At 35.0% G+C, this 12,223-nt stretch overlaps 2 protein-coding genes across 2 annotated transcripts; one reads left to right on the top strand and one right to left on the bottom strand.

The window, feature by feature from the left end:
• The first annotated feature begins 1,341 nt into the window (after window positions 1-1,341).
• LOC119984607 (bifunctional riboflavin biosynthesis protein RIBA 1, chloroplastic-like) lies at window positions 1,342-5,934 on the top strand. The gene is made up of 7 exons (XM_038828638.1): window positions 1,342-1,583; window positions 2,654-3,017; window positions 3,128-3,349; window positions 3,772-4,094; window positions 4,420-4,549; window positions 4,691-4,987; window positions 5,390-5,934. The coding sequence occupies exons 1-7, from the start codon at window positions 1,507-1,509 to the stop codon at window positions 5,639-5,641; spliced, it is 1,665 nt and encodes a 554-aa protein (XP_038684566.1). The 5' UTR covers window positions 1,342-1,506; the 3' UTR covers window positions 5,642-5,934.
• A 586-nt stretch (window positions 5,935-6,520) lies between these two features.
• LOC119983663 (cytochrome b-c1 complex subunit 6-like) lies at window positions 6,521-10,642 on the bottom strand. Its single transcript, XM_038827358.1, has 5 exons — window positions 10,524-10,642; window positions 10,118-10,175; window positions 8,897-8,981; window positions 6,839-6,928; window positions 6,521-6,758 (listed from the first exon to the last, which is right to left on the bottom strand). Coding segments are annotated over exons 2-5 (210 nt in total). The 5' UTR covers window positions 10,120-10,175; window positions 10,524-10,642; the 3' UTR covers window positions 6,521-6,725.
• Between the last annotated feature and the right edge of the window lie 1,581 nt (window positions 10,643-12,223).

Raw genomic sequence — 12,223 nt, 5'->3', positions numbered from 1 at the left:
ATGGCTTGATCCCAGAAAAGATTTAAAATATGTTTTGAGTGGCAACCCTATTTTTTAGTTTAAGATTTTTAAAAAAAAATAATTAGCCTCATTTAATTAAAAAAAAATCTTTGACTTTATTGATAATGTCAATAATTATAACCAGTCAAAAATCAAAATTTGCTGGATCATTGTTGTAGATTTCAATGTTCATTTCAAGTTTTCAACTCTCAAAAATAGTTGCGTGCAAGTTATTAATATGTTTTATTAAAAGGATTTAATAATAGGTGTCATAGAAATAATGAAATTTAAAGTGATGAAATTTAAATTTCATTTCTGAAAAAAAAAACACATTTAATTTAGTTAAGTATTTGAAAAATCAATCTTGACACATGATTGAATGGGCGCAATCACAACCCCCTATACTTGGGGCTCACCCACTTGGTATTTTTTTTTAAGGAAAGTCATTATCCTATATGTGCATTGGATAAACACATGATTTCATGTAATAATTTATAAACAAGGAGTATTAGGAAATACATGATATTTCCATGCAAGGATATAATAGCTTGTGGGAACAAGGGGCTCCAATTTTTTACTACAATTGAAACTACAATGCTCTATAAAATTATGTTAAATTATGAATTAAAATATGTTTTTTTGAGTATTTCGATGTTCATAATGTTGGAATATAATATATTTTGAAAAAAAATATATAAATTATAATTCCTAAACTCTAAATACTAATTCCTAATTTCTAAGCTTTAATGTCATTTTGAAACAAAAAAAAAACAATGTTCTAACATGATTTTGGGAGAGAATTATAGTTACAATTACAATAAAAATTGGAGCCCCTTCCAACTCCGGATATGGTAGAATCCAACTCACAACCTTCTAACAGTTTATAAGAGGAAAAATTCTCTGCTAAACAATTAGGTGGAGTTGATTACTTCACCCACCTAGTTATAGTCCTCTTGCAAAGAGCCTAAATAAAATTATTTATAATATTTGGGTTTAATTATCGAAAACTCTATATATCCTTAACAATTTCTTCTATAACCAGTCATAACAGTATTACATTATCTAATTACATTGACTTTCGTTATTACATTGTCTAATTACATTAAATTTCATTATTACATTCGTTATTATATGTTATGACTGAATTTGTTAGAAATAAATAGCGCCTCCGTCTATTATTTTCCGAAACAATCGCATCACGGGCAGGCAGTTGCAAGATTAAAAATTGTACACAATCACGTGACCAAAGCATTCTTTTCCAACTTTGATTCTCTTGATCCGCGTAAGCGGGTCAAACCAATAGGAGATTTGGATACAATTCAGAATTCAGAGGGGTCCTCTGATGCCTTCAAGTTTCCATTTTTATTACATCGTCAATTCTCACGCCTTCCAGTGGCCTTCCTCAACTTCGCATGGCTGACAATAATAATATTATAAATATGCAAGAGAAAGACCATTCCGCTTCAGCATTCAAGAATTCAAATCAGATTTCTAAGCTTAACGGAAATGGCCGCCATCAATACCTCCTGTCCCTCAACAACAACAAGAGCAACAGCAGCAGCAGCAGCTCTCTCTTGCCGACGGTAATTTCATTTGCCCGAAGTAATAGATACATTGAGAATATTCATTTGGGTTTTGAATGTCATCGGGATTTCTTTGCAATTTTTTTGATCTGTAAATTTTCCTTCGAGTTTGACTTTCTGGGTGTCGATTATTTATGTTGATATATCGTCAAACAGCTCATCTGTATGGTTTATTCAAGTTAGATAGGGCGAGCCTTTGTGATTACTGTTGGTTCATGGTTGGTAGGATTTTGTTTGTGTATTGTAACAAGGGGGAGAGATGGGTTTTCCCTTCTAGTTTGGAACCAGCTTTGATTGTTTAAATATTCAGAATCTAAGACATGTAACCAGTGATATCCTTGTAATCCTGTGAATTATAAGCAATAAGCCAATAACCCACTTTTTTGAGATTAAGATGAATAAAACTGAGAGAGGCAGGGTTTGTTGGGGGGGGAGGGGAACTAAAGTTTTTATGCTATATATGTTTTTGGTGGCCATAAGTTTGAAAGCTCAGCTATTTGTGCATAGCTAAAAGTTGTGCGCTGACTGATATGAATTGTGGCTCATATTCTTCTTCTGCCTTTTCTCATCAATAAATTAGAGCTGGTTCATATGCTGAGAATTATTGGTTTGAACTTCAGATTTTCGGCCTTCTACTATTCCAAGGGTAGATGGGTTAGCTGATACTTTGTTTCTCTGGCATTATTAGGTAGAAAGATACTTCCTTTTTCTTTCACAAAAGTGAGAAGGTTTTCTTTTATTATCATGTTTTTTACATCTCAAAAATCACTTCAAATTTGTATTCTCTATACAATAGTAATTTTGACTTTTGGATTTTCATAGCCCGAATGTAGGTTTTAATTACTTGATTATCCTATTGATGTGTTGTTCGTAGGACATGTTTAGGAAATTTGCTTACTTGTGTTGCTATGTTCTGGTATTCTTATTACACTTCATTAATGATTTTCCCAGACAAGCTAACTAAACCAGCTACGACTTGCTTCTAAGTTTGAGTAACGTTCTAAGCTGGAATTTTCTACTTCTTCTGTTTTGGTTGTGTGAAGATATTGCTGAAATTTATCTTTATGCAGAGCCAAAAACTTGAACTTCCTGCATGGATTACGTGATGTAAATTCAATTTTTGGAAGTGGATATGCATCAAAGTCGAGCTTCATCCAGCTGGCTAGCAAATTACCATTTTGTGCAAAGGATTTTGGAAAAACTAAAGCAGTGTCGAAAACTGGGGATGACCTGCTGTCCTATTCGAATGAAAATGGCCATGCAGCAACAAGTGAACCTGGGGTACAGCTACAGCCTGATGCAACAGCAGCATTTGGATTACTCACAGCAGATACAGCTCCCACAAGTTTTCCCATTGTTAATGATGACTTGGATCATCCCACAAAAGGCTTTTCTTCTATCCCTGAGGCCATTGAAGACATTCGCCATGGAAAGGTTGTCTGTTTTCTGACGTTTTTCATGCTATTGTATATTGTGATATTGAAAGTCAATCTTTCTCTTCATGATTTTAGTTATTTCAACTTATGATTTCATTTATGTCACAGATGGTGATAGTAGTAGATGATGAGGACAGAGAAAATGAAGGAGATCTGATAATGGCAGCAGAACTTGCTACTCCAGAAGCCATGGCTTTTATTGTGAAGCATGGAACTGGGATTATTTGTGTGAGCATGAAATCGGAAGATCTGGAAAGATTGAAACTTCCCTTGATGGTAACCGAGAAGGAAAATGATGAGAGTCTCTCTACTGCGTTTACCATAACAGTGGTAGGTTCCTTTCGGTCTTGGAATACATATGCTCATGGGGCTTTTCTTCTATGTGCTCACTTCTATTATTTGAATGACATTTGTGTTCATAGAATCATTGCTGTTATCATCATCAAGTTTGTGTAGTGATTTGAAATTTCGTTACTTAGTTATTTTAATAAAAGTCATCGTTCGTAACTAATTTAATTTATAAATATAAAATTCTCGAAAATTGAGCCGAGAATTCAAATGCTAAATGTGTGAAGTATCTATTGAAAATGATAGTAAGCAATAAGCCTATATATGTATGTGTGTGTATGCACCCTAAGACACAAACATCTATATACGATTCAATTGCCTTTATTGCTACCATTTTGCTTTCATTATTCTATTATTGTATGTTTTATAATATTTTTTGTCTTGTATGTAAATTACCTTTGTAGGATGCAAAACATGGTACAACCACAGGGGTGTCTGCGCAAGACAGGGCAACAACAGTGTTGGGTCTTGCTTCACAAGATTCAAAAGCTGAGGATTTCAACCGTCCAGGGCATATTTTTCCATTGAGGTACAGGGAGGGTGGCGTTTTGAAAAGAGCTGGACATACAGAAGCTTCTGTTGATCTTGCCGTACTAGCTGGTTTAAAGCCTGTTGGGGTTCTGTGTGAAATTGTGGATGATGATGGCTCCATGGCTAGGTTACCAAAGCTTCGTGAATTTGCTCAAAGAGAGAACTTGAAGATTATATCAATTGCAGATTTGATCAGGTAAAACATGCCTTATTTTTAAAGAGATTAAGATTAGCATCATGGGCATCCAAATTTTCCTTCTGTATAGCATAGAGGAGAGATTTAGTTTTTTATTGAAGTTGTCTTTCCATGATTGATGTATTGATTTTTACTCCAACTGCCTTTGAAGTAAGCAGAATAATTTGTCAAGAATAAAAAATGTGGTCCCTGTGATTAAAATGCCAAAAGCTGAAGAACATGTAGGAGAATCGATTTATGTTGTCTTCCGATTAGATGTCTATGCATTGCATTTGGCTGATAAAACATAAATTTAATGGTGGTCCTATTGCAAATTAACTGGCAGGTATAGGAGGAAGACAGATAAATTAGTAGATTTTGCTGGTAATGCAAGGATACCTACAATGTGGGGCCCATTCACAGCGTACTGCTATCGATCAATCTTAGATGGGATTGAGCATATTGTAATGGTTAAGGTAAGCTGTGTTTGTTATTCGAATCTTTCTGTTTTTCTTTTTTCGTTTGTCCTACTACTGGAGTCTGGAAGTAATGCTTCATAAAATTCAATGGTAGACTGAATCTTTATATTTTCAGTAACGGGTTATCGTGTTAAACAGGGTGATGTTGGAGATGGGCAAGATATTCTTGTGAGGGTACATTCAGAGTGCCTTACAGGAGACATTTTTGGATCCAAAAGATGTGACTGTGGGAGCCAGCTTGCACTTGCAATGAAGAAAATTGAGGCTGCAGGAAGGGGTGTGGTGGTATATCTCCGTGGGCATGAAGGAAGAGGAATTGGTTTGGGCCATAAGCTCCGTGCTTATACCCTCCAGGATGCTGGGCGTGATACGGTAGAAGCAAATGAGGAGTTGGGATTGCCCGTAGATTCACGAGAATATGGCATTGGTGCTCAGGTACCTATCATATTGCAGAATCATTATTTTGGTTATTTGGAAAGTGCTATAAATGATATTATTTAGGTATACTTATATATGCATACGACGTACTTAATACTTCGTTAAAACCTCCAAGTCATTGAATGAATTGGAATGATTTTATATGTACGGCAACCAGTCATTGAAATAATGGAACGATTTATTGGGCATAGAGGGTTGTGAGCTAAAGGGTGTGCCATATAATGGAACAATTTATTGGGGATGGAGGGTTGAGCTGAAGGGCGTGCCATCAGGTTTCAGATTAAGGCACCATGATAACCATCCCGCTGATAGGCTACATATTAGTTGCAGTTTAGAGCTTTACCATACAATTCAAGAAACCTCACCGCATCTAATTTGCTGGGTTTTTTTTCATTGCAGATGCTAAGGGACTTGGGAGTTCGAACAATGAAGTTGATGACAAACAATCCTTCAAAATATATTGGGCTCAAGGGTTATGGTTTAGAAATTGTAAGCAGAGTCCCACTTGTGACTCCTATCACCAAGGAAAACCAGAGATACCTGGAGACAAAACGTGCTAAAATGGGGCATGTCTATGGATTAGAATTTGATGGTCGCTTCAGTAATCTCATCGGTCAAGCGAGTGTTAACACTCCATCAGGTGCTGTCTAACTGAACGCAAATGACATTCATTCGTTTGTTTTCTTACAATTAATTTGCGGGTAAGAACTGCAAATTCTGAAAATTCATCCTCCTTGTGGGTTGTCTTGTTTGTGGCCCTTGACGGCTGTTTACAAATTAGTGTATTATGCATCACTAATAACATTCTGAGAATAATAATAGCCTTTTACATTCCCTGTCCTTTTGTGATTGATAAAAAAAAGTCGATGGAAAAGGCTTTAGCTTCTTAGAAAGAAACTACTCCAGATTTGGGATTAATAATAATAACATTGTTAGTTTATGAACTAAGCTTGCATGGTTGTAAACAATCCTTACCAACAAGAGGTGATTCAGTTGACAATTGGTTGGGTTAAATATATGTGTACCTAACGTTCGATTCTAACGAGAAGCATATTTACGAGGAACATATTTCTTAGTGATATTTCAAAAAAACAAGAGTTGTAAACAATCCATCTGCGTTTCTTTTTCAATTATGAGAGGTCGAACTCTGTTAAAGCCAAGCTTGAAGTCCAATTCTGTAAAACCTGGACAAAGAACGTTCGATTCTAACGAGAAGCATATTTACGAGGAACATATTTCTTAGTGATATTTCAAAAAAACAAGAGTTGTAAACAATCCATCTGCGTTTCTTTTTCAATTATGAGAGGTCGAACTCTGTTAAAGCCAAGCTTGAAGTCCAATTCTGTAAAACCTGGACAAAGCAATCAATGGAACCAAAGAACAGCGAACTTTCCCGATTGCTAGCTTTGATATTGAACTGATCTTTCATTCTTCAATGTCGTATACAAATGCAAGAGATTTATTCGATCGAGACCGGGAAGAGAGTTTATACCTCCAACAGGCTCCCTATTTTAAATCACACAATCAAATGGGTATAGTCAAACTGTTGAGAGCATAATCTTTGCCTCAGCAAGTGCCCAATAATGATCTTTTTATTCCCAATATTCCGCAGTACAAAAATTACACCACGCTCCAAAACAAGAAACCATACAACACATTACCAGTCTGGTGTACAAATTTAACAAAAATTCGAAAGAGTTCTTCTTGCTTCAAGTAGCACGGATTTATTGCCTTGTCACTTCACTTTTGAAAATAGCTTCGGTGCAACCTAATAATACAGCGTAACTTTCAGCATACGATATTTTATAATTCCATATGAGGTCTCGAGGATTAATGTATAACACTTACGCATTTGTCGACACAAGACCAATAATCAAAATACTGTCCAGTGCAATGCTTGGTCCCGGACTCATCTCCTCGGATCCTCTTGATGCAGGCCTGAGACGAAATAAGAATTTTTAAATAAACTGAAAGTACTGGAAATGCTACTCAATGCATGAATTATACATAATACTTCAAACATTTCTTTTTATGACAACTTAATGATTTGAAAATATCCAAGTAGAACAATACATGGAGGGAGCTGCTAACTCCAAATCTTAAAGAACAAAGGAAATATGTATTTATTAAGTGCATGAAGCACATTGCTTTTCTAATAGAAGTGATAGTGAAGCCAAATCATGGTAACAGGTATAATGAAAGGTAATGCAGAACTCATGAATATATATATATATATATATACATATATATATATAGAGAAAGAAAGAGGGAGGGAGGGAGGGAGGGGGAAAGATGCAAGCCCTCATATAATTGCAAAATATAGAGAACAAATTTTGGCACCAGAACAACCACAATATATATTCAAAATAAAATCCAAAGCTAAGTGCCTCACTCTGCAGTGAAACTGTGAAAGGCTATGACTTAGCCACACTTATACCCATAATCCATCACTCTTCAGTCTAGAAAAATGGGAAATTGAAAATAAAAATATATAGGAAAGAAAAAATAAAGCTACTGCGACTCCCATCGACGACGTAGTTCCCATCCAGTGGTTGTTCAGAATTTCATGGTTTCAATAAAAGTGCTCTATAGGAGTTCACCTTGGACAAAATATAGGAATACAAAAGTTGGCCAAAGTCGATAAAAAAAGGACCACCAAGAGATTCTAAGGAAATGTCAATCGGGAGCCTAATGGTTCTGTTCCAAGGAAAGGGGTCTTTGCCAAGGTTACCACATGTCTCAGACTCTCGGTATAAATTTCTTCCTCATTATTACAGCTTTCTCGCGCCTTCTAGACAGTGCTATTACTGAAGGTTTCAATTCATTTGGGATGCAGGTAGGAGAGGGTTTCACATTTTGCAGATGATCTCCTTATCAAACGTAGAGGAGAATCAGGTTTTCTGAATTATATGAAGCCAGCAAGTAAACAGCTAATCCATGGGTCTTTGAACCTGAAACATTTTCTTATGGTGCAAAATACCTGTCGAACATTGATGAGACCCTTAAAAATGCAAATGCCTACTTCAATTGTTAAGTAATTAAGGCGTAGCAGGTTGAAATTCTTAAACATTTTCTTGGCTCTCTTGAAAACACGGTGAAGAACTAGAATACCACTACAATCTGGTAGGATGAAGATGTGAGAGGAAAGAAAACTGGAACAGAAGAGTGTTAAATGACAGAGCGTAACAATGTAGATGGAGTTTCATACAGGGTTAGTTCATCTTGCGCCGCTATATCTTATACCCAAAACTGCAAAGGAACCGACATATAAGTTGTGAGTCAGTTAGAGTGGTCACTATTAGAACATAATTTCTCTTTTCTATTATGAAAAATTAATGTAAAATATAAGAAATAAAATGCCAATAGTGAGTGGTCACCAATGGCACATAATCAGAAGCCAACATCTGCAATATTAATCAGACCCTGTCTTCTCTATCCATTCGTCTTTTCTCACTGTAGCACATGACAAGTGAATCCAAATGCAGCAAACAGGTAATTTGAAAAGTCAACAAGAAAATGCTTCAAAAGTCAAATTATTTATCCCAATGCAGCATGGCGGATAATCAAAATTGCCTCTTGACAAGAGAGGTTCAAAGATATTGTATTCTCAACAAGCTGTAGCATTGAATTATGACAAGAATAATGAATTCTCGCAGCAATAATATTAATACATGCTGTTTCAAAAGATAACTCAATAGTTAAACTAACTAGATTAATCAATGTTTTCAGTGGACAAACCGACAAACAATGAAACTGATCTCGATACATTGTCTCTGTATTATATGTGGTGTACCGTGCAGAAAGTATAGCAATGCTAATGTACAATAGAGATTTTAAAGAAAAATTCTATCTTACTTTCCCATATTTGTCAAGTCAAATTCAATAAATTCTACTACAAGTACAAACCTGATATTCAAGCAATGGTTTCACACACTTAGGCTTGCAGGCCTCTTCAAGATACTTCTTCGGATCAACAGGTTCCTCGTCTGCCCTAAATTCAGAAAGGGGAAGATTTATAATTAAAAAACCTCAAAGAAAGAGAAGCTCCAGATTTGTGAAAATAAAATACAATAATACATTACATCATGAAAAGCATTACTGATGTACCAAATAAAATTTTCATGATTCTATAATAATATTCATCAAATTTAAGAAGACGTGAATAGCTGATTAAAGAAAAGGAAGGAAAGAGGCACAATGAAGTAGTAGTTATCAAATATCTTAAGCCAATTATCCCAAAAGATTAAAGCTGATTGGATCAACTAGAAGAGTGCATATGGCGTCTTGAGTAATGAAAAAAAAATACTCTTGAAGCCAAAGGGTGGAATGTGTATAGGTCCGCATGACTCGGAACGAACTAGTGAAATGCGACGAAGAGTTGGGTTGTCAAGTGAAAACATGCACAAGAAGTCCATGCAGAAGGAATAATACGGTTTTGCACAATGCTTGGCAATACAATACAAACAATAGGATAAAAATAAAAGCATGAAATCTACGGTAGCGTACTGAAAAGAGACAAGGGAGGCAGTAAAAGACTTGTATAGAAGTGATAAACAAGAACATGAATATGTTCATGCTGGTACAGGAAGGATTCCAACAAAAAAATTTAATGGATTTATGTACCTGACCCAAAACTGCTTGGGAATAAGGCTTTGATAATGATGCTGGTGCTGATGATTTGTTCTCCCATATTTTCAACACTGTTAAATTTTTATTTCGATAATTGCTAAATGGTAGTGGTATTTTGCTTACTTCGCCAAGCATATAATTTTTTTTCCTCTTATTGTATGTGTTTCCTCTATATCTTTGTATGTTATGAATATTTGATACTTAAATTTCCCATGAGAAGATAAGTGTCCCATAGAAATTAAGGTTTAGAAGTTATCCTACAATTAGATACAAGTATGCAATTGATTTACTTCTCCATTTGTACATTTAGGTTTTTACATTTCTTGGGTTCTACCACAGTCTGGTTGTTAGCGGTGTATAGAATATGCAAACGAAGATGATTGGAAGCAGGCAGAGATTTACAAGAAACATATTTGTTAATGCACCAGAGTAAACTCTAAAATACGCCCTTATAATGAGAAAACAGACATGAAAACAAAGAAGTAAACAGATGCTCACATTGCACTCCCCGAGACGGGTCAAACAACAAAAGCGCGTAGCAGCTTGCAGGGTAAACCTGGGAAAATTCCATAAAAACAGCCATATCAAGTTTTCATCTCAAAATTCAGGTAAGATCCAAACTAAAAATAAAATAATATCCTCACTCCACTTCGACTGAAATCACAAATATCTAAAGCATAAAACCCTAATCAATTCCCATATTTTCGCTTTTAAGTCGACTCAAATCGAAATCAAAGCAATTGTTTCAAGAAAACTTAAAGGCTTGATGAGCGGCAACGATTGCTAGAGATCACCAAAAAAAGTTGTTCAAGAAACCGTGGACATGAGACGAATTGATACTTCTAAAGTATACACTACGATTGTGCAATTGGAGAGTGAGAGAAGTAGATCGGGATCACGTTACCTTGAAGAAGACTATCAAAGACCCGAAATTAAGGTTTCTGGTAGCTTCCTGTTCCTGCCAATAAAAAAGAAGAGGTCTGCCGATTTATGTGATGTTCCCTGAATATTATTTTCACCCGCAGGTGACCTATCTATGCTCACCCCCGTTATTCTAAGCTAATGGGTATGGGTATGGGTCCACGTCCGTTTGGTATATAATTTTGAAAATAATATCATATATGCAATAGTATATAGGATATCTGGAATACTCTAATAGTGTTTAGTTGTAGGTAGCATATACGTTGTTAGCATCGTTATGACAATTACGTGTAGAGTATTATATTTTTAACTTGTAACAGATTGAAATAAATAAGAAAAAATTTATTTATCATTAATAAAAATATTTAATTAATTTAATAAATTAAATTACGAACACGAACTAGTTGCATATTTCTGTAAAATGGGTCCCTGTAATTTCTATGCTTCTGTGGCTTGGTGGGTATCGGATACAGTGAGGGGTTGGGAGAAGGCGACAGACGGTAAGGAATACCAATGATGAATCGTCGTGGAAATGCGTTTAGAGGAAGATTGTTCAATGAACATCTGATTGCGCATATGATGAGCTGTCGGAGGAAGACTTGAGATCCAGCCAACCCTGCTGCCGTTGTCTTGATGTCGAAGAAGAGAGACGCGAAGGTAGATTAGCTGTATGAGACTTACCCTAGTATAAGGGTATTAGTGTCACTTCCACGTTTAAAAGCAAGGTTGTAATAGGTATGTGCAAAGAAATATCAAAAAATTGTCCAAAATTGAACCATTTGAGAGTGGTCTTAAAATGGTATCAGAATTGTCTGGGAATTCCCACCTTTATGCTACTAAGATGTAAACTTATAAAAGATGGATGTAAACTTATAGAATTAAAATAGGTAGTGTAAACTTAGTAGTTTATGTAGCATAAATAAAATTTTTCTTGCACTTAACCCTCATTGTTTATAAGCTTAAAATTGTTTGATTTCGGGATTTTTTTTCTAGTTTTCTAAGATTGTTTATTTTCCATTTCTCATGTTGGATATGAATTTGATATTTGGTGGAGAGGATTGAGATGCTGGAAGAGGATCTGAGGAGCCGATAGCTCAGGTACTCTCAATTTATCGAGTTTCATGATTGAACTTCTATATTTAATAAAATGCCATGAACAAAGTTATTGAACATCAGAGTTGGTTGATGCTTCATACATCATACTATAGCAACATTTAATATTTCTAGTAGATTTTAGGCAGAATTTGTACCATGGAGTTGTGTCAATGCAAACTAAGTGAGGTTTTTGTTTTTTTGATAAAAAGGAATGATTGACATTGAGTGATGAGAATTAATTTAAAAAAACAAAAATGTAAAGGACAAAAGAAAAAATTAAAATATATTGAAAAACTTTAAGACCCATAATGGGGATTTAATGTTTCATGAAAGTGGTTTGATGTTGTTTCAGCTTCACTAAGGTCATGTATTATTAATTATGAGAGACTTTTGATATTACTCAATTAATGAAATTCCTTTGTAGTATTTAGTTTGAAAACATTTTGTATGTTTTTGGCATTAATTATCATCATTTTGTGAGAATTTTTTTGTGTTTTTATCATTATTTTTGTGTGTTTTTATCATTTTATGTGTTTTTTATGTATTTTGTGTGTTTTTGTAGTATTTAATTGATGTATTGTGCATGTT

This window comes from Tripterygium wilfordii, chromosome 18 (genome assembly GCF_013401445.1).
Source record: "Tripterygium wilfordii isolate XIE 37 chromosome 18, ASM1340144v1, whole genome shotgun sequence".
NCBI lineage: Eukaryota > Viridiplantae > Streptophyta > Magnoliopsida > Celastrales > Celastraceae > Tripterygium > Tripterygium wilfordii.
This window is presented reverse-complemented; position numbering and strand designations above follow the sequence as displayed.